The following is a 22,500-nucleotide window of genomic DNA, read 5'->3' as shown; positions in this document are numbered from 1 at the left end:
TTAATGGAAATGTTTTACATTTGAACTGACCTGTCTGATAAACAAGTTTATTAATGGAAATGTTTACATTTGAACTGACCTGTCTGATAAACAAGGTCATTAATGGAAATGTTTACATTTGAACTGACCTGTCTGATAAACAAAGTCATTAATGGAAATGTTTTACATTTGAACTGACCTGTCTGATAAAGAAGTTCATTAATGGAAATGTTTACATTTGAACTGACCTGTCTGATAAACAAGTTCATTAGGCCAAGGCCTAACGTTCACGTTATCTCCAGACTGCCAGTGAGATGAACTTTGTTGGCGTTGCATCGGTTGTGGAGACAGCTGTGCGCAGTTTCACGCGAGTCATCATTGGCCTTGGACATTTTCAGCCGGTTGGAAATTGGACTAATTTTAATTTTTAATTTTTATTTATTTTATTTATTAATTTGTTTGTTGTCTGTCTTGTATGTCTTGGTGTCACGGGTACGCTGGCGACTACGCCGCTCCGTCCGGCATCTTTTGCGTTTGTTATTTCTTAAATGTAGTTCTGTCTTGGTGTCACGGGTACGCTGGCGACTACGCCGCTGCGTCCGCTATTGTCTTTGTTAGTCTATGTCAATGACAATGTCTTATATATGGAGCGCTTTGGGTTGCACTCTGTGCATGTTAAATGCGCTATACAAATAAAACTGACTTGACTTGACTTGACATTAATGGAAATGTTTACATTTGAACTGACCTGTCTGATAAACAAGGTCATTAATGGAAATGTTTAGGCTACATTTTAACTGACCTGTCTGATAAACAAGGTCATTAATGGAAATGTTTACATTTTAACTGACCTGTCTGTGTAGCAGCCTACTACATACTGTGACTACAGATGGAGACTGAAAAAGCATTTAAAGGAACTTCATACAATCTCCTTTTCAGAGTGTGCATGTGCCATAATAGGTTATTATTCAGGAATATAAAATGACACACTGAATTCAAAGGTAGGGTGGATTACCCTAATGTGGGGCATTTGTTGCTTTTTGGACTTGTGCAGTAGGCTATACGAGGGTTAGGGTTGGACTTGTGCAGTAGGCTATATGAGGGTTAGGGTTGGACTTGTGCAGTAGGCTATATGAGGGTTAGGGTTGGACTTGTGCAGTAGGCTATATGAGGGTTAGGGTTGGACTTGTGCAGTAGGCTATATGAGGCTGCAATGTGAAGGCAACACATTAAATCCACATCCAATTTTGATGACTGGACCCTACAGCTTTGGCGTTCCCATAGTTCCACAGGACCCTAAAGCTTTGGCGTTCCCATAGTTCCACAGGACCCTACAGCTTTGGCGTTCCCATAGTTCCACAGGACCCTACAGCTTTGGCGTTCCCATAGTTCCACTGGACCCTACAGCTTTGGCGTTCCCATAGTTTCACTGACATTCATTAGTCTAGGGAAGAGCCACAACCAATGGAGCTTAGGGGTCCCACATTAGGACAATTTAGCATTCTGAAGTGCATCACTGCCAGACTAATGACCAGTGTAGAGCAGACCCATAGAGTAATGCAATAGTGCCTGGACACTCACGGCTCTGAGTGTGCTCCTCTGGGCAGGCTGGTTGCAGTGCCTGCGCTCCTGTAGACGGTCACTAGAGGGCATAGTTGAGTCAGTGAGTCACCACCGTCATGCAGTCACCCTGGTAGCCACCCGAGCCTGTTCTGATCAACACACACATTCAAACTAGCAAGCTGGAGGATACATTATTGAATAGAGGCAATGTCTCTGCCATGTCCCCTCTGCTTCACAGCGCCACAGAGCAGCGCTCACCTCAGCGGTCATACCCTCTGTTAGCGCTCACCTCAGCGGTCATACCCTCTGTTAGCTCCAAACACAACACAGCCCCACAGCCTCCACATCTGGATACTCAGGGAATTCAAATGGAAGGCTTTGTTGTTTTTCTAATGATTGTGATGTCATCACCATGGCAGTGAATATCGTTTGAACACAAAATGGACAATAGCCTACACACAACAGCAGCTGTGACTCATGAGGAAAATATAAAGTAAAATATGTATTACTGTAATACTGTATTTAAAATATAATATTCACACATTTGTTATTAAAAAAAAGAATATTAAATAATATTAAAAATAAAACCAATGTGTATGTATAGATATATGAATATATTTTCTGTTCTACATAATTTCTTTTTTTTATATTTAGTATTATTAGTAGTATTATTTCTAATTTGTCATATGTATAGGAACATCCCTGTGGGGGGGTGGGGGGTGGTGGTTGGACGTATGCGGGAAAAATCTTCGAAAAGGACTTGTAAGCTACACAAACAAAAAATAAAAAATATATATGTTTGCATGTTTGAATGTCCTTTGAAATAAAAAGATTTAACAAAAAAACAAAAAAAAACAATATACAATATTTAGTGATTTATTTTCTCTTCAAATAATATTACAAAATCTCTATTTACAATAATATTTGTTTTAACTTTGCAGGAAAAAACAAAACAAAACCCCCAGCATGAAGCATGAACTTAAACAGCATGGCCTGATAACATATTTGTTTTATAATTATAAGCAACCTCAGGCGTACATACACTCACTCGCATCACTGGTGTCATGTGCAGTTTATTCTATAGCATGTGCATTCCCCTAACCCCCCCCCACTGTCCTGCTAGCTCCATATAGCCACCATCCTGGGTCCTTTGGCTATTCCAGATAGATTAATGACTGGGGATGACCGATCGTTTGCAGTTAGGGCCCCTAAGCTCTAGAACAGCTCTAGAACAGCCTTCCTTACAACAACAAATCTGCTCCGTCACTGAGAGCCTTTAAATCTGCCACCAAGACAAACATTTACAAAACAGAATTCCTTAATAAGTGAAGGATTCATTCTATGTATTAATATTCTTATATGTCATTTTACTATAATATTTAAGTTGTTTTTTTTATTATCATTTAATTTATTGTATTTATTAACTCCCTCTTCTTAGTCCATAGTTGTAACTTTTCTTAAAACTGTTTTTTAATTATCCCTTAAATGAATTTAACTGAATGTTTTTTAAATGAAACAAACATGAATGTATAGGCTAGTGTGAAGTTGAAAGGGCAATTGTAAACCAGTGGAGTGACAGGATAAAACAATAGCAGTATGAGAAGCAAGAAATGCTTGCTGGTGACACACAGGTAGTCAAGCAGCCAAGCATCAACCCTTTACAGTGCCTGAGAGAGGGAAGCAGTGTTCATTTGTGCCACTATGAGCTTTGGTTGAAACCGCACTGTGGAGATGTCACCTAGAGATGATGTCACCTAGAGATGATGTCACCTAGAGATGTCCATCTCAGTCTTCATCTTCATCCAGCTGGATGTCATGGGCTCCTGAGGATGAGTGCTGATCTTTTTTTAATTTATTTTTTTATACTTTTTTGATCCCGTGAGGGAAATTTGGTCTCTGCATTAAACCAAATCGGTGAATTAGTGAAACACAAACAGCACACAGTGAACACACAGTGAGGTGAAGCACACACTAATCCCGGCGCAGTGAGCTGCCTGCTACAACGGCGGCGCTCGGGGAGCAGTGAGGGGTTAGGTGCCTTGCTCAAGGGCACTTCAGCCGCAGCCCACTGGTCGGGGCTCAAACCGGCAACCCTCCGGTTACAAGTCCAGAGTGCTAACCAGTGGGCCACGGCTGCCCACAAGACACACAGACAGACTGGAGCTTCTGATAACACAACTGCCCTATTCCTTAATGAAAAGCGTCAGCTTCACCAAACGTGGCGCTCACAGAATCCTCCACCCATCATCTGTACTCCACTGGCAGGCAGGGGGCCATGGAGATGGACAACGACCTCACTTCCTACCTCTGGTGTGAGGGGAGCGTTCTGGAGCATAATGGCTGCCGTGCATAACCCAGGTGGGTGCTGCACACTGGAGGAGGTTAATGAGGTTCCCCCGTCACTGTGCTATACAAATGCAATGTGTGGTGGTTAATGAGGTTCCCCCGTCACTGTGCTATGCAATGTTGTTGTTGTTGTTGTTGTTGTTGTTGTTGTTGTTGTTGTTGTTGTTGTTGTTGTTGTTGTAATAAAGACCTTGGATCAGGTGTTGGTTTGGATCAGCGTCTGCAGCTTGGCTCCGGTCCCATGGGAACACTAAGGCCCTGCTCTGGAAGGGTTGAACCTCATTAGAGGAGCCCCTCTCCTGCGTCCTGGGCACGCCGTCCTTCCTCTATCAGAGCCAGTCTGCTCTCGCTCACTAACAGCCAGACTGGGAGATTCTGTTCTCAGGAGGCTCAAGGAGCAGGAAGATGGATGAACTCACCTAAAAAACCCGTCCTTTTCAGAGTTGATCCCATTACACAAGCGGGCAGTGTAAAGTTACACTAAACAAATGTGTGTGTTTTGTCAGGTCTGATACATCGTGTCCTGTTCTGGTCACCATTTGAAGACTTGAAGAGGCTCAAAGGCTCCAGGAGCCAAAGTTCAGCTGGTCAAGCAGCGCTTGTCATTCATCAGTAACCTCATGAGATGCTGGACTGTTTGTCCCAGTAATTGTCCAGGCTGGTTCTGTTCAGAGCTCATAGGAAAGCTTCTAGAGCCGTGTTGACAGGGAGGTCTGGTCATGGGTTATCCTCCTCTCTCTCTAAACACCGCCATAGGTCTCCTCCTCTATCTCTAAACACCGCCATATGTCTCCTCCTCTCTCTCTAAACACTGCTATGTGTCTCCTTTTGTCTCCTAAACACCGCTATATGTCTCCTCCTCTCTCTAAACACGCTATACGTCTCCTCCTCTCTCTCTAAACACCGCTATATGTCTCCTTTTGTCTCCTAAACACCGCTATATGTCTCCTCTCTCTCTAAACACCGCTATACGTCTCCTCCTCTCTCTCTAAACACCGCTATATGTCTCCTTTTGTCTCCTAAACACCGCTATATGTCTCCTCCTCTCTCTCTAAACACTGCTATATGTCTCCTTTTGTCCCCTAAACACCGCTATATGTCTCCTCTCTCTCTAAACACCGCTATATGTCTCCTTTTGTCTCCTAAACACCGCTATATGTCTCCTTTTGTCTCCTAAACACCGCTATATGTCTCCTCCTCTCTCTCTAAACACCGCTATGTGTCTCCTTTTGTCTCCTAAACACCGCTATATGCCTGCTTTTGTCTCCTAAACATCGCTACAGCATATGTCTCCTTTTGTCTTCTAAACACCACTATGTGTCTCCTCCTCTCTCTCTAAGCACCACCATATGTCTCCTTTTTTCTCCTAAACACCACTATATGTCTCCTCCTCTCTCTCTAAGCACCACCATATGTCTCCTTTTGTCTCCTAAACACCACTATATGTCTCCTCCTCTCTTTCTAAGCACCACCATATGTCTCCTTTTTTCTCCCGATACACGTCTCTCTGCTGTGTGTCTGGCTGTTCCCTTCCTCTCCTCTTCTCCTCCTCAAGGTCCCTGTGCTAACCTCTTCTCTCCATCTCTCCTCTTCTCCTCCTCAAGGTCCCTGTGCTAACCTCTTCTCTCCATCTCTCCTCTTCTCCTCCTCAAGGTCCCTGTGCTAACCTCTTCTCTCCATCTCTCCTCTTCTCTCCTCCTCAGAAGTCCTTGTCCTAAGCTCTTCTCTTCTCCTCTCCTCCTCCTCTCCAGAAGTCCTTGTCTTAAGCTCTTCTCTCCATCTCTCCTCTTCAGAAGTCCTTGTCCTAAGCTTTTCTCTCCTCCTCAGAAGTCCTTGTCCTAAGCTCTCCTCTCCTCCTCCTCTCCTCCTCAGAAGTCCTTGTCCCACCCCGACAGCTCATCTGGAGGCTCGTCCAGCTCGGGTGGGAACATGTCGAAGTGGCTGTGGTCCAGAGGGCCTTTCAGCTGCAGGAGTAGAGTTCAGAGGTCAGAGACGTCACAGAGGTTTATTGAAACTTTTTAGGCTCTAATAACTGACACCTAAGTGGAGTATTTCTATGTGTGTGTGTGTGTGGTTGTGAAGCCTGTTTCATGTGCCCCCACCTCTCTCCTCAGTGGAGTATTTCTATGTGTGTGTGTGTGTGTGTGTGTGTGTGTGTGTGTGTGTGTGTGTGTGTGTGTGTGTGTGGTTGTGAAGCCTGTTTCACGAGGCCCCACCTCTCTCCTCAGTGGAGATGCCAGCTTGCCTCGCCGCAAACCCTCCCAGTTGAAGCCTTGGAACCACCTGCCAGGAGAGGACAGAAACAGACATCAACAATGAAACCATAAACGTAAACAATAATGCAACAATAACCCCCCTCCCCCACACACACACACACACACAATACACAGTAAGAGCAAACCATAAGGAAACCATACACGTGAGTCTGTGGAAGATAATAGACTATGTGCACAAAAGGCTCTTCCTGTACGCTCTGTACTCTTCCTGTACGCTCTGTACTCTTCCTGTAAGGCTCTTCCTGTACGCTCTGTACTCTTCCTGTACGCTCTGTACTCTTCCTGTAAGGCTCTTCCTGTACGCTCTGTACTCTCTGTACTCTTCCTGTACGCTCTGTACTCTTCCTGTACGCTCTGTACTCTTCCTGTAGGCTCTGTACTCTTCCTGTAAGGCTCTTCCTGTACGCTCTGTACTCTTCCTGTACGCTCTGTACTCTTCCTGTACGCTCTGTACTCTTCCTGTAAGGCTCTTCCTGTATGCTCTGTACTCTTCCTGTAAGGCTCTTCCTGTATGCTCATTTATTTCCGGTGGAGCGTTAGCTATGTTGTAATGACATCTTCTGTTATATTCTGCTCCTTACATCTTCACACGCACACACACCAACAAACACACACACACACACAAACACACACACACTAACACACACACACTTATGTCACATGCATGAGGAAGTGGGTGTGACAGCACGGTCAGGCTTACTTGTGTTTCTTGATGTCTATGATGCCATTCTTCTTATTGCCGAGTCTCTCTGCAGGGTTAAGCCTGAGGATAAAACACACACACGCGCTTTACTTATGATCAATGCACTGCTAAAACACACACACACACACACACACAAACACACACTTTGTTTATGATCAATATACTGTTAAATCACACACAGTGCTTTACTTATGATCCAATCCAACGATAATAGAATATTTACTGTAATTATATAGCTGACATTTCTGCATGTGTGCAGACACTTTAACGTGAGGTCAGAGGTTGGATTCAGTGTTCTGGACACATAGTAACGTAAACAGGTGCACACACACACAGGTGCACACACACACACACACACACACACACACACAGGTGCACTGCAGCAGACTAGACTCAGCTAGGGAAATGTTTATCTTTGTGTTGGAGTTTTGGCATTGGGGACAGTGAGCACAGGTGATCACAGGTGAGCAGCACGGGTGAGCAGCACAGGTGAGCAGCACGGGTGATCACAGGTGAGCAGCACAGGTGAGCAGCACAGGTGAGCACAGGTGAGCAGCACGGGTGAGCACAGGGGAGCAGCACAGGTGAGCAGCACAGGTGAGCAGCACGGGTGAGCAGCACAGGTGAGCAGCACAGGTGAGCACAGGTGAGCAGCACAGGTGAGCGCAGGTGAGCAGCACAGGTGAGCGCAGGTGAGCAGCACGGATGAGCAGCACGGGTGAGCAGCACAGGTAAGCAGCACAGGTGAGCACAGGGGAGCAGCACAGGTGAGCAGCAGGGGTGAGCAGCAGGGGTGAGCAGCACAGGTGAGCAGCACAGGTGAGCACAGGGGAGCAGCACAGGTGAGCAGCACAGGTGAGCACAGGTGAGCAGCAGGGGTGAGCAGCACAGGTGAGCACAGGGGAGCAGCACAGGTGAGCAGCACAGGTGAGCAGCACGGGTGGATGGCAGCATACTTGCACAGCCTTCTGATGAGGTCCTCTGGCCGTTTGCTGATGCGCTTGGGCATGTCCACCTTCTCGATACCGTGTAGGACCATGGTGTAGATTTTTATGGGGTCCGACCCCGTAAACGGGGGGCTGAAGAAGAATGAGAAATTATTTTATTTGGATAGCCCCTTGAGATGTATCATCTCGTTTTCGAGGGGGTCCAGGACAAAATACAGTAGAAACAAGACACACATATGGACACAATACATAACAGAAAAACAGAAAATAACAAGACAATCAACACAATAAGAAACTCAAAACAAACAACAATAACAACAAAAACACACAGAGCTACAATTACAGCATAATAAGTAACACACAGAGCTACAATTACAGCATAATAAGTAACACACAGAGCTACAATTACAGCATAATAAGTAACACACAGAGCTACAATTACAGCATAATAAGTAACAGGGAATAATGAAGATTCAGAGTATATCCAAGCGTTACTGTAAATAAAAATGAGAAAAATGAAGAGAATAGAAAGATTGAGTGGATCAGGAGCTAAAAAAAATCAAGTGGTTCAGTAGCTAGAGAAGTATGAGAAAATAGTTAAAGTCTACATGTACAGTTAGTATGAAAATAAGTTGCCAAGGCATGTTTGAACAGTCTGAAAGATGAGATGGAGCGAACATTTGCTGGTAAGTTATTCCAGTCAGAAGGTGCTTTAAACATGAATGCTCTTTTGGACGTGGATTTAGAGACATTAGGTACTGAGAAGAAAAGATGTACAGTGTGTCTTAAATAATGAGTGGAGGAAAAAGGAACTAAGAGCTGTTTTAAATAAGAAGGATAGTTGAAGTGAACACATTTAAAGATAAATTGCAACCAGTGAATCTGTCTTCTTATATGTGGTGTGGGTAAATCAAGAGGTTCATACATTGTACAGTGGTGAGTTGTGAGTGAGCAGTTAAGAATAAATCTACATAATCTATTATAAATTATCGTAAGAGGAGCAAGAATAGTATTAGAAGCAATGCAGTACACAGAATCAGCATAATCCAAGATTGGCAATATAAGTTGAAGAGCAATCTTTTTTCTGACCTTAAATGGGAAACATTTTCTAGAACGGTAAAGGAGACCAAGACTGTAATTTAATTTATGTACAATGTGATTAATATGGCAGTCAAAAGAAAGCTCAGAATCAAGATATACGCCCAGATATTTAATATAGTTAACTTTCTGCAGAGTAGTGCCATCCAAACAGGAAATACGACATGAATTATTAGTTTTGCATTTGGATTTAATATTCTGTCGAGTGCCAAAAATCATAGTATGTGATTTTATTTTATTGAGGAGTAACTTATTAGCTGCAAGCCAATGTTGTAAGCTAATAAAATCATACTGTAAATCTGCTTCAATCTGTACTAAATTTGTATGTGAGGTGTATATGACCGTGTCATCAGCATAAAGCTGAACAGAGCACTTACAAATAGAAGGGAGATCATTAATAAATATGGAGAAAAGAAGTGGACCAAGTGTTGATCCTTGAGGCACACCACACTGCAGAGTTACTGTGTCAGATTTTATTCCATTAATAGCCACACATTGTTTTCTATTGTGAAGGTATGAATTGAACCAAAGTAATGCAGTGCGTGACAGGCCAATGGTATGGAGTTTATCTAGGAGAATGTAATGATTAACCAAATCAAAAGCCTGTGTCAAATCAATAAAAATTGCACCAGTTAGATCAGAAGTATTCGAAGCAGTAAGAATGTCATTTGTTAGTTTTAGTAGTGCAGTAGTTGTAGAGTGATTTGACCGAAAGCCGGACTGAGAAGGTGACAGGATATTATTTTCATTAAGATAGCATGACAGTTGGTTATAAATTAGTTTTTCAAACACTTTAACAACAGCACAGATTATAGAAATTGGTCTATAGTTGTTCAAATCTAGTACATTGCCTCCTTTATGTATGGGAGTAATGCGAGAACATTTCCAAATGTTAGGTAATTCATAGGTGGACAGCGACATATTGAAAAGATCACATAAAGGATACATAAGTACATGAGATGAAAGTTTTAAGAATCTGGCTTCGATACCATCCAACCCAGGACCACTACTCATTTTGAGATCATTTAAGGCATTCTGTACTTCCAAGGGCATTATAGTTCTAAAGGAAAATATGCTGTTAGTAGACCGTAAGTTATTAGGTTGTAAATTACCACACATAAATGATTCGGGCACTAAAGAAGAGACTGATAAGAAATGCTTATTGAAGGCTTGGGCCATCGCAAATGGTTCTTGTAAGATTTCATTTTTAACTTTAATTTGCTTAGGTACAGATTTGTTAGATACATTAGTTATTGATTTGATCTTAGACCAGAATTGTTTAGGATTTTTGATGTCTTCAGTAAGGGAGTCTTTGTAATAGCAATATTTAGCATTTCTTGTCATAGTTTTACTTAGATTTCGTAGCCTCCTGTATTCATCCCAATCAGCAGGGTTCTTAGACTTACGGAATGAAGCCCAAGCAGCATCTCTCTGCCTGAAAAGAGTAATCAAATCAGCGCTTATCCAAGGAAGGTGCCTGCCTTTTACTTTGATAGTTTTCATGGGAGCATGTTTGTCAATAATAATATTCAGTTCTGAATGTAAAAAATCCCACGCATCTTGGACACTTGGTATTAACTGATACCTATCCCAGTTAATTGAAATTATATCATTAATAAATTGATCTACATTTAGTTTTTTATATTGTCTAATTGTGATTAGTTTGGGAGGTAATTTAGGCAGTTTGATTTTCCATATACAGTACACAATTGCATGGTCGCTGAAACAATCCGACATAATTCCTGATTTTAAGAACCTGTGTGGATGAGAGACTAGTATCCAGTCAAGCAGGGACTGACATGTTGCTGTAACACGGGTGGGTTCACTGATTAACTGGGTTAGATTAAGATTTCCAAAACTATTTTTATCCTTAGTAGCAGATTTATCAAGCCAATTCTTGTTGAAATCACCCAATAGTATTAGCTCGTTTGTGTCTTTGATAGAATTAATGGTAGAGATCATGTAATTTATAGATTCAGCAGGAGCAGAGGGAGGTCGATATATATTTCCGATGGTTATATACTTATTTGCATGCAGAGTTATTTTTACAAAAATGCACTCAAAGTGCAGGGGTTCAATATCTGGCATAATTAACTCTGAGACTAGATTAGAAGACACATAAGTAGATACACCACCACCTCTTGCACCTCTATCAGCTCTATATAAAACATAATTAGCCATTTCGATTTCATTGTTAGGTATTTTATTAGTAAGCCAGGTTTCAGATAAAGTAATAACAGCCGGTTTATACTGTTGAACCCATACTCGAAGAATATCAATTTTAGGTAGTAGACTTCTTATGTTTAAGTGAACTATTTTCAGACCTTTATCACCGTCCAGTACGATATTTAAAGTTTAAGAAAGTAAATTCACTGAACAGACATTGCAGAACTGAATAAGTAATAGAGAGTAAATTGTAGGACTCAAAATGATAAAGTAGGTAGTCATTGAAATTAAACATACAATTAACAACATAACATATAACCAATTCACACACACAAAGACACAACAGGACAACAGAACACAAATACAAGACTAGCCTATTAATCCAGGTCCCCATGCCCAGATTTGTTGGTGAGTAAACCCAAAAAAAAAAAAAAAGCCATTCTGAGCTTGGCCTGCGACACAGACAAGACATTAGAGTGGCTCAAAACAAAACTTTTATTAATATATTAGCCTAAGTCAGTGCCTCTGACAGATCATTTTTAAATTGTTGAGGATAATTCTTATGATCACATATATGAAAGATAAATGCAAGAGGAAAATATTATATATCCTAACAGGAGCAACAGAATCTGCATCAGGGGAGTCTTAAGCCTTACTGTGGAGACAATTTATGGCAAACACTACCACGCATCAACTCATGCATTAACTTAACTTAGCAGCCGAATACCAGAGGAAACGTTTAGATACGCTTGATTTAAGAAGTCATTAAGCATATTTAGAATGGCTGCGGAAACAACGTAACAAAATAAAAGATGAAGGAGGAGAGAGGCAAACAACAGAAAAAAGTGTAGCCTGGGCTACACTACCCAGGAGAGTTCATGGAGGAGTTAGTGGATGGTGTAAAAGCAGCTTCAGCTTCCTTATGATCGGTGAAAACATTTTTTTCTCCATCAACTACAACATTCAGAGTGCAAGGATAACGAAGGGAATACTCGAGACCCATATCCCCGGAGCCTCCGTTTAACCGTGACGAATGCTTTACGTTTCCTTGTCAAGTTAGCGCTGTAGTCCGGGTAGATTAAGATGCGGCTGCCATTAAATGTCAGATCTTTTTTTCCACGAGCTAGGCGAAGGATCTTTAATTTATCCTGAAAATGGCTCAGCTTTATCAGGATAGGCCTAGGGCTGGGACTCTCTTGAGAGTGGACTTTGTGGACAGGAGGAGACAGACATGAGGTTGAGCACTGGGCGGTGCTAGCATAGTGGCTAAGGCACTGGGCTAGCATGAGGACAATGCTAGCGTAATGGCTAAGGGGCTGGGCTAGCATGAGGCTGGGCGTAATGGCTAAGGCACTTGGCTAGCATGAGGACTGGGCAGTGCTAGCGTAATGGCTAAGGCGCTGGGCTAGCATGAAGACTGGGCAGTGCTAGCGTAATGGCTAAGGCGCTGGGCTAGCATGAGGCTGGGCGTAATGGCTAAGGCACTTGGCTAGCATGAGGACTGGGCAGTGCTAGTGTAATGGCTAAGGTGCTGGGCTAGCATGAGGACAGGGCAGTGCTAGCATAGTGGCTAAGGCACTGGGCTAGCCTGAGGACTGGGCAATGCTAGCGTAATGGCTAAGGCGCTGGGCTAGCATGAGGTTGGGCGTAATGGCTAAGGCACTTGGCTAGCATGAGGACAGGGCAGTGCTAGCATAGTGGCTAAGGCACTGGGCTAGCCTGAGGACTGGGCAATGCTAGCATAATGGCTAAGGCGCTTGGCTAGCATGAGGACTGGGCAGTGCTAGCGTAATGGCTAGGCGCTGGGTTAGCATGAGGACTGGGCAGTGCTAGCGTAATGGCTAAGGCGCTGGGCTAGCATGAGGCTGGGCGTAATGGCTAAGGCACTTGGCTAGCATGAGGACTGGGCAGTGCTAGTGTAATGGCTAAGGAGCTGGGCTAGCATGAGGACTGGGCAGTGCTAGTGTAATGGCTAAGGCGCTGGGCTAGCATGAGGACTGGGCAGTGCTAGCGTAATGGCTAAGGCGCTGGGCTAAGGCCAGTTGTAGATTCAATTTCCAATAATGGTCATCACTGTACACAAGGCACGTGTGTACACATGAGGACATTATAAGGACATAAACGTACTTTCAAATCAAAGATATTTCATATTTTGGAAAGCCTGCCCATTTCATTCCGATAGCCTGCCTAGAAAGACTTGACAGATGTCTAATCATTTTTTTTCATCTTTTCAATTGAATCTTTTGAATTGTTCACTGAACATCACATCTAAACAACTCTCCCACGTCTAACCCTAAACCTAACCATACACTCCTGCACCAAACCCCAACTTCTAACCCTAAACCTAAACATACACTTCTGCATTAAACCCCAACTTCTAACCCTAAACCTAACCATACACTCCTGCACCAAACCCCAACTTCTAACTCTAAACCTAACCATACACTCCTGCACCAAACCCCAACTTCTAACCGTAAACCTACTTCAGCTAACCGTTACAACTTATAATTTCCTTATCATCTCAGCAACTGTAAATAGTCTATACGGGACATCTGATCACTAGTTTTACTTCATGCACAACTTCAGCACCATTTAATTCAAATCCAAAACAAGAGCCCGACCTGACCCCAAATATCAGCCTGTTGCTGTGGCAACACACCTGGACACCATTGGTGGTGTACACTGTGCATGTGTTTAAGTGAGCAGATTTGAGTGAATGTGTGTGTGTATAAAGCGTGTCTGTGTAAGTGCAGGTGCATGCTGGTGGTGTGAATGTGTGGTGTGTGCCCATGTGTGTGTGTGTGTGTGTGTGTGTGTGTGAGTGACGCAGAGTAAAAGTGTTCCATGTGGTGCTGAAGTGTGTATTGAGCTGCAGTGAAGAGTACTCATGTCCTCTTGTCTGAGCTGTTCACAGCTGCCTCTGCTCACACAGCCCTCTGGCACACAGGCTAGCACATGTTCTCCTGCAGGTGTGTGTGTGTGTGTCTTTGTATTTATTATGCATGTCTGAGCCACAGAAACAGTGTGCATAATAATACATTCATCAGGATTCGCATTGGCAGGCGGATGTTAACGCTGCTGGTGACATCACCAGACATTCTAGAATCAGCAGAATTGGTATGGCGCAGCCAGCATCATTCAGCATCGTTCAGAATTATTCAGCATCATCCAGCATCGTGCAGCAAACATAATGGCTCCCAACAGGGTTTTCAAACCCAAAATAACACGGTACATTGTAGGTCCATACAATGTCATTATAGACAAGTGCTATTTCAAGAAAAAGTCCTTGTATAAGGGTCTAGAGGCATTTCTTAGTAAAATTTGGGAACAGGACTTTTTATCATAATTAACATGTGCTGAATCCAACTAGCCCTGTTCCCAAGCAGAATTTTGAGTTTTTGATAATCTAATTAGCATAAACAAAATGGCTGCCAAAATGGCGATTTTGGGCACTTTCTTCGCACGGGCATCATTATACCATGTAAATAAATTAATATTGTTCACATCTGTGCATCTCAGAAATCTCCCGTGGGCAATAAATAAAAGGTAAAGGCTATAAAAAATATAAAAATGCAAAAAATAAAACTATTATTATGCTAATTAGCCTTATTATCACCTTATTATACTCTTGACTATGTTTACTGTCCTCTTTGGCAAAGAGTGTGGCCTGACTTGGTAAACATCTTCTTCGTGGTGGGTGGACACATGTTTGGAGTTTAAAATCATTGGAGTTCCTTTGAACTAATCATGAACAACCGTAGAAATATCAGTAGAATATTGCTATGTTTAAGTGTAATAAAGTGTGTACATTTATATAAATAGAATACTATGGGTGGGATAGGGGCAAAATGTTTGCCTCCTTGTCCCTGTGAAGGTTCCCATCGAAATGGACAACTCAACAGGCACAGGCAAGGAGGCACCGGGGGGGGGGCGTTGATGGAGGGGTGTGAGGAACCAGTGATGCGCTGAGCAGTTTTCACCATCCTCTGCCGTCCTTTCCAGTCGGAGGCAGAGCAGTTGCCATACCATACTGTGACACAGTTGGTGAGGATGCTCTCAATGGTGCAGCGGTAGAGGTTTAGAAGTTCACCAGGATCTGAGGAGAGAGGTTGTGTTCTTTAGTCTCTTCAGGAAGAAGAGATGCTGGTGAGCCTTCTTGATCAAGGTAGAGGTGTTGAGGGTCCAAGAGAGGTCCACAGAGATGTGGACACCCAGAAACATGAACTGGTGACATGCTCCACCTCAGTCCTGTTGATAAGGATGGGGCTTTGTGTGCTAGCTTTTTGACTTCCTGAAGTCCACAATGAGGTCTTTGATCCTCTTGGTGTTGAGAGCCAGGTTGTTGTCGGTGCTCCGCGATGTTAGGTGCTGGACCTCCTCCCTGCAGGCTGTCTCATTATTGTTGCTGATGAGAGCAATCACCGTAGTGTTGTCTGCAAACTTGACAATGGTGTTAGAGCCATGTACATGTAACCTGCGTTGTGTTGAACCTGCGGGATTCAGCCCTGCACATGCCCGGACTCGAACCCGCGAACAGCAGCACCTCGGATCGGGAGGCGAGCGCAGTAACAATTGAGCCAATAGCCCAGTCTACTGGCTCGCATGCCAGCAGCACTGTTGAGGCGTCGGGGAGTGAGGTTTACCAACGTTCCACAAGCACAACTAAGCTAGCTGGCATCCGTTACACTCACCCCCCTAAACCTCACTCCCGATCCGGGTCACGGCACCAATGTAACCTGCGGTGTGTTGAACCTGCGCGATTCAGCCCTGCACACGCCCGGACCCGAACCCGCGAACAGCAGCACCTCGGATCAGGAGGCGAGCGCGCTAACAATTGAGCCAATAGCCCAGGCTACTGGCTTGTATGCCAGCAGCACTCTTGAGGCGTCGGGGAGTGAGGTTTACCAACGTTCCACAAGCACAGCTAAGCTAGCTGGAATCCGTTACATACAGGTATGCAGTTGTAGGTGAAGAGGGAGTAGAGGAGGGCTCAGCACACGCCAGTGTTCAGGGTGAGGGTTGAGTGGGTGAGGTTATCTAATCTAACAGACTGCGGTCTGTTGGTTAGGAAGTCCAGAATCTAGTTTCAGAGGGAGGTATTGATGTCCAGTTCAGTGAAAAAAGTGAGTTTGGTGATCAGTTTTGAGGGGATAATGGTGTTAAATGCTGAACTGAAGTCAATGAACAGCATTCTCACATAGGTGCTGCTATTGTCAAGGAGGGACAGGGCAGATGGCATCCTCTGTGCTCCTGTTCTGGCAAATTCTCTTGAAGCATTCTATACTGCAAAAAATATTAATCTAGCTATTAATTCACAGGACATGCAATCATTTTACTAACACAAATGCTATGAAGAAATATGGGTAACACTTTATGGTAAAGGTACATGAATTATCATGAATTCATGCATGAATTAATTCATGATTTATGCATTACTTCATTCCTTTATAGCCTATGAATCATCAGGAATTGACATGAATTCATATACTCTCATTCATGATGACCTCATGTATGAACAACACATCAACTAAAGCATTAGGTGTGATGGGTATATCGTTATGATTTATGATTTCTTAAGCATGATCATCATGATTACATGAATTTTAGGATAATTGCTCATGCATTTATCATGTCTGTGGCCCCTCAAATAAAGTAGTGAATAATGACATGTGTTTAGAGAACTCCAAAGTTATGTTCAAATCAGAATTTGAGCAGTGATGACCACATTTTTGGCAGAAAAATAAAGTCATGATCATGGTTAATACATCGTAATTCATAATGATGTGCCCACCGTACCTAATAATTTAGTAATGTGTTCATGTATGAGGTCACAAATGACAAACTATGAACTCAGTAAATTCCTGATGATTAATTAGATATTAATGAATGAAGTAATACATAAATAATTAATGTACCCTTACCGTAAAGTGTTACCGAAATGGGTAAAGGCCTGTGTAACTTACTCAGAGACTACATACATTACCAACCCAATTCGCTTCAATTATGTAAATGTAATGTAAATCAGGAAAATAAAGTATCACCGCACACTGGTGGGATTTCTTTGCTTTTTTATTTTAGTGAACAACGCGTTTCGCCTATGCTTCGTCAGGTTCACTGCAGCTGCTCGTAATAATTGGAATTATTCAATTGTCTCATAGCTTCCGTTACATAATCTTTTGTGTTTTGTATAACAATACCTCCCCCTTTATCTGCTGATTTTATAATGATGTCAGTGTTCTCTTTTAATTCACTTAGGGTTTTTCTTTCTAGTGCACTGAGATTATAATTTATTTTCCTATTAGTTACCGTAGTTAACTTGTCAAGGTCTCTCTCCACTAATTTGTTAAAAGTGGCTAAAGTGGCGTTGGGTACGCCAGGGGGCATGAAAGTAGACTTCTTCTTAAACTTATTCAAAGGATCTGTAACATCACTTCTAGCCGTCTCACAGGTAGGTTTAGCATGAAAGAAGTGTTTTAAATGCAGTTGTCTAAAAAATTTGTAAGAGTCGACTTTTCATTTAAATGCGTTTACTTTGTTCGTCGTGTGCACAGGAACTTTATCCTTTTGAGTAATGTAAATCAGGTTTTATGGCCAAGTATACTTGGGTATACAAGGAATTTGGTCTCTGCATGTATCTCATCTAGGGGTGAACGATTTTGGAAAAAAATCTAATTGCGATTTTTCTCACCAATATTGCGATTGCGATGCGATATGCGATTATTTGTAAGCTCTTTATCTTCTGTCTTATTCAACAAAGACAAGCAAAATATTATTATATAGTATGACCAACACAAAATTAGATAAGTTAAACATAAACTGTTCTTTCCTGGAGCCCAGGCCTATGTTATGATGGCATTAGGTCATTGAATAGGATTGATGAATGAAATATTTTTTATTTAACTACTTTAATCACATTAGTAGACCTATATTTGTTGAACTTCCAGCCTTGTAAACATTTCATGATTCTGATTCGTTTCTATTTTATGTAGATATGACCTTCTGTCGTTAACAAATAGGTCTACATGTAGTGGCACTGACACGGCTTCTCCTTGTCCTGTGCTCTCCATACACGCGCACACACACACACAGACCCGCTCCTCTCCTCTGTTGGCTACTTGCACGTGAATCGGAACAAACTACTGTAGATTGTTGTAGCGCAAATAAATGCGGCCGAATGACCGTTCGGCTCGGTGTTAACTAAAGGTTAGCATCATCAACACCGCAGCGCAATACGCATGCATGCAAATTAACTAGTTTGTTCATATCACAACAAAGCCAATCGCGGAGACAAAACTCTTTAAACAGGCAAAGTTATCAGCATGTATGTAGCCTAGAGCCTTAGCTGGTAAGCTAATGTTAGAACAGCTGGGTTTTTGGTGGTTAGCTGTGTCAACAACTTGCGGATAACATTATGCATCAATTCATAACCTGTGAGATGAAATGTTTGTGCCGCCAACCCCCTTGGATATCGCAAATGCCCCCACTGTCACTGTACTCCAGTAAACAAAGTCCCCAGTGCACAGGTGAATGGCTGCTGTGCAGCCTAAACAGTCGTGGAGTTTTAATCGTCAGCTGGACAAGTCAATGAAGTTACCAGCCAGAGTATAGCAGCACAGGGGAATTATGAACTAGAACCAGGGACATGGTAGGTTCGAGCAAAAGGTAATTAAGAGGTTTATTTTTAACCAAAGTAGCTCTACTGATCAGACCTTTCTTGACACTGTTAGCTGGTAACCTGACAATAGCCAGATGAATGTCGTCAGGTTAGTTAGCTGGTCCTCTTGTTTACGTTTTTTGCTTCTTCAGTGGTCGGTGAGGAGAGTCATTGGCGCGTCGGCAAGCGCAAGTATAAATGCGTTTTGGTGAAGTCATATATTACAAATCGCAGCCTTTGCGGTTTGAAAATCGTGTTTCATCATATCGCGATATTATCACAAATGCAATAAATCGTTCAGCCCTAATCCCATCCGTGAATTAGTGAACACACAGGTCACACATTGAAGCATACATTAACCTGGAGCAGTGAGCTGCCTTGCTACAGTGATGCTCGGGGAGCAGTGAGGGGTTAGGTGCCTTGCTCAAGGGCACTTAAGCCGTGGATGTGGGCATGGGAGACTTTCAACCTTTCCACCACCCACATTTTTCCTACTGGTCGGGGATCGAACCGGCAACCCTTTAGTTTCAAGCCCGAAGACCTAACCAGTAGGCCACAATTTTAAACTTTACATTTCATCACTACACATGTTTCTTGACCCTCAAAAAACATAAGTCTCATTCGTCAAATACCGTGTGCCTGCTCAGTTATAAAATTTTAACAATTATATTTTTCAAAAGTTTTTTCAGGTAATTAACATGGGCATAATACTAGATTTTTTTTCTTTTTTTTCACAGCCTGTATCCTTGATCTATTGGCCAAGGAAGATGTCTGTGAACAATATGAATTAATTTACATGGTATAGTGACATCCGCCCAATCAAAGTGCCCAAAATCGCCATTTTGGCAACCATTTTGTTTATGCTAATTTGATGGTCATAAACTCAAAATTCAGCTTGGGAACAGGGCTAGTTGGATTCAGCACACCTTAATTATGTTAAAAAGTCCTGTTCCCAACTTTTACTAAAAAATGCCTCTAGGAAGCACATATCTCAAAAATATCACCTGTCTATTACAATGTCCTACAAGAACCTGTTTGGGACATTTGTTACAGATACTATTCTGGATATGATCAATGCACTTGTGTTGTGATGAAGTTTGGATTTCTAGGATTTTATATCCTGACTGCTGTTTCAAATCATTACATTTAAATATAACACACACACACACACACACACACACACACACACACAAAATCCCTGAAACAGGTAGATCACCTGCCAGTGAGCAGCTCAAAGATGAGGATGCCAAGGGACCAGCAGTCGGCCCCGAAGTCGTGGCCCTTGTTCAGGATGACCTCGGGTGCCACGTACTCCGGCGTTCCACAGAACGTCCAGGTCTTCTTTCCCAGGCCGATGCGCTTCGCAAAACCAAAGTCTGCCTGAAAGAACCAACACAACACCACACATCACATTATGCTATATCAATGTACTGAACAAAGCCAAAGTTGACATTCAACTTGAACAATTAGATAGACTAAACTAACCTATTCTATAGACTAAGGAGTAATTCAATAGTTAGACCTTCAGAATTTGAATGTGACTGAACACACAAGTGTAGAAACGGGACAGAAGTCTCAACCCAGTAAACAGTAGCTAAAATCGACAGGCGTTCCGCCATAAAGGTGCAATACATGGCGGCCAATCGCTCAGTGTAAAAAGGGTGAGACATCACAGCATGGCTTATGGAACCAAAGGGTGAGACATCACAGCATGGCTTATGGAACCAAAGGGTGAGACATCACAGCATGGCTTATGGAACCAGAGGGAGATGCCTCCTGAGAGATGGCATCCTGCGGAGCGACCCCAGGCCATCCCGGCGCAGGACGAGTGTGAGTCATTAATCACCATTTTCACGTATCCCTCTGCATCCAGCAGCAGGTTCTCAGGCTTGAGGTCGCGGTACACGATGCCTTTCCCATGCAGGTAGTCGAAGGCTTCCAGCACACATCCAATGCAGAACCGAGCAGTGGCCTCCTCAAAGCAGCTCCTGCAAGGGACAAGTGCCCAACACTATGCTTTAGAGTCGTCCTCCAGAACTGGACATCAAAGAAATCTTGGATCACTGGACAAATTTAATTTCAGAACACATTTCAATGGAAAAACACAATGCACACAGGAGGAAGCAAATATCAGCCTTTGAAAACACCTGGTCCCCAGTTTATAAATTCAACAAAGCGGCTGTTAACCATATACACTGGGCTGGTATATGAACCTGTAGTGTTCCGACTGGTATATGGACCCGTAGTGTTCCGACTGGTATATGAACCTGTAGTGTTCCGACTGGTATATGGACCTGTAGTGTTCCGACTGTAGTGTTCTGACTGGTATATGAACCTGTAGTGTTCCGACTGGTATATGGACCTGTAGTGTTCCGACTGTAGTGTTCCGACTGGTATATGAACCTGTAGTGTTCCGACTGGTATATGGACCCGTAGTGTTCCGACTGGTATATGAACCTGTAGTGTTCCGACTGTAGTGTTCCGACTGGTATATGAACCTGTAGTGTTCCGACTGTAGTGTTCCGACTGGTATAAGAACCTATAGTGTTCCGACTGTAGTGTTCCGACTGGTATAAGAACCTGTAGTGTTCCGACTGTAGTGTTCCGACTGGTATATGAACCCGTAGTGTTCCGACTGGTATAAGAACCTGTAGTGTTCCGACTGTAGTGTTCCGACTGGTATATGAACCTGTAGTGTTCCGACTGTAGTGTTCCGACTGGTATATGAACCCGTAGTGTTCCGACTGGTATAAGAACCTGTAGTGTTCCGACTGTAGTGTTCCGACTGGTATATGAACCTGTAGTGTTCCGACTGTAGTGTTCCGACTGGTATATGAACCCGTAGTGTTCCGACTGTAGTGTTCCGACTGGTATATGGACCCGTAGTGTTCCGACTGGTATATGAACCTGTAGTGTTCCGACTGTAGTGTTCCGACTGGTATATGGACCCGTAGTGTTCCGACTGGTATATGGACCCGTAGTGTTCCGACTGGTATATGAACCTGTAGTGTTCCGACTGGTATATGAACCTGTAGTGTTCCGACTGGTATATGGACCCGTAGTGTTCCGACTGGTATATGAACCTGTAGTGTTCCGACTGGTATATGGACCCGTAGTGTTCCGACTGGTATATGAACCTGTAGTGTTCCGACTGTAGTGTTCCGACTGGTATATGAACCTGCAGTGTTCCGACTGGTATATGGACCCGTAGTGTTCCGACTGGTATATGAACCTGTAGTGTTCCGACTGTAGTGTTCAGACTGGTATATGGACCCGTAGTGTTCCGACTGGTATATGAACCTGTAGTGTTCCGACTGTAGTGTTCCGACTGGTATATGAACCTGTAGTGTTCCGACTGTAGTGTTCCGACTGGTATATGAACCTGTAGTGTTCCGACTGGTATATGAACCTGTAGTGTTCCGACTGTAGTGTTCCGACTGGTATATGAACCCGTAGTGTTCCGACTGGTATAAGAACCTGTAGTGTTCCGACTGTAGTGTTCCGACTGGTATATGAACCCGTAGTGTTCCGACTGGTATATGAACCCGTAGCGTTCCGTAGTGTTCCGACTGGTATATGAACCCATAGTGTTCCGACTGGTATATGAACCCGTAGTGTTCCGACTGGTATATTACGCGCTCCCACTTACATGTCCCTCAGCGCGGTCCATAGTTCCCCTCCGAGGCAAGCCTCCAGCAGCATGTACACACACTTATCGTCACGAAATGTCCGGTACAACCTGCAAATACACAAACACAGAAGGTGAGG

The 22,500-nt window shown here is 43.1% G+C and overlaps 1 protein-coding gene across 1 annotated transcript in view; it reads right to left on the bottom strand.

Moving 5' to 3' along the window:
- Nucleotides 1-2,701: 2,701 nt before the first annotated feature.
- Nucleotides 2,702-22,500, bottom strand: part of prkg2l (protein kinase cGMP-dependent 2, like) — a 33,855-nt gene continuing 14,056 nt past the window's right edge. The window contains exons 12-18 of the mRNA XM_076286332.1: nt 22,382-22,471; nt 20,579-20,720; nt 19,949-20,112; nt 7,824-7,946; nt 6,865-6,927; nt 6,105-6,171; nt 2,702-5,852 (exon numbers count right to left, since the gene is read on the bottom strand). Of these exons, the coding sequence (XP_076142447.1) occupies nt 5,757-5,852; nt 6,105-6,171; nt 6,865-6,927; nt 7,824-7,946; nt 19,949-20,112; nt 20,579-20,720; nt 22,382-22,471 (745 nt within the window). The 3' untranslated portion in view covers nt 2,702-5,756. The remainder of the gene's footprint in view (nt 5,853-6,104; nt 6,172-6,864; nt 6,928-7,823; nt 7,947-19,948; nt 20,113-20,578; nt 20,721-22,381; nt 22,472-22,500) is intronic.

Source organism: Alosa pseudoharengus, unplaced genomic scaffold (genome assembly GCF_046254945.1).
Source record: "Alosa pseudoharengus isolate Yale_2024_CS ecotype anadromous, Long Island Sound unplaced genomic scaffold, YU_APseudo_1.1 YU_APseudo_1.1_scf_15, whole genome shotgun sequence".
NCBI classification, from domain to species: domain Eukaryota; kingdom Metazoa; phylum Chordata; class Actinopteri; order Clupeiformes; family Clupeidae; genus Alosa; species Alosa pseudoharengus.
The sequence above is the reverse complement of the archived record's forward strand: the minus strand, read 5'-3'. Positions and strand labels throughout refer to the sequence as shown.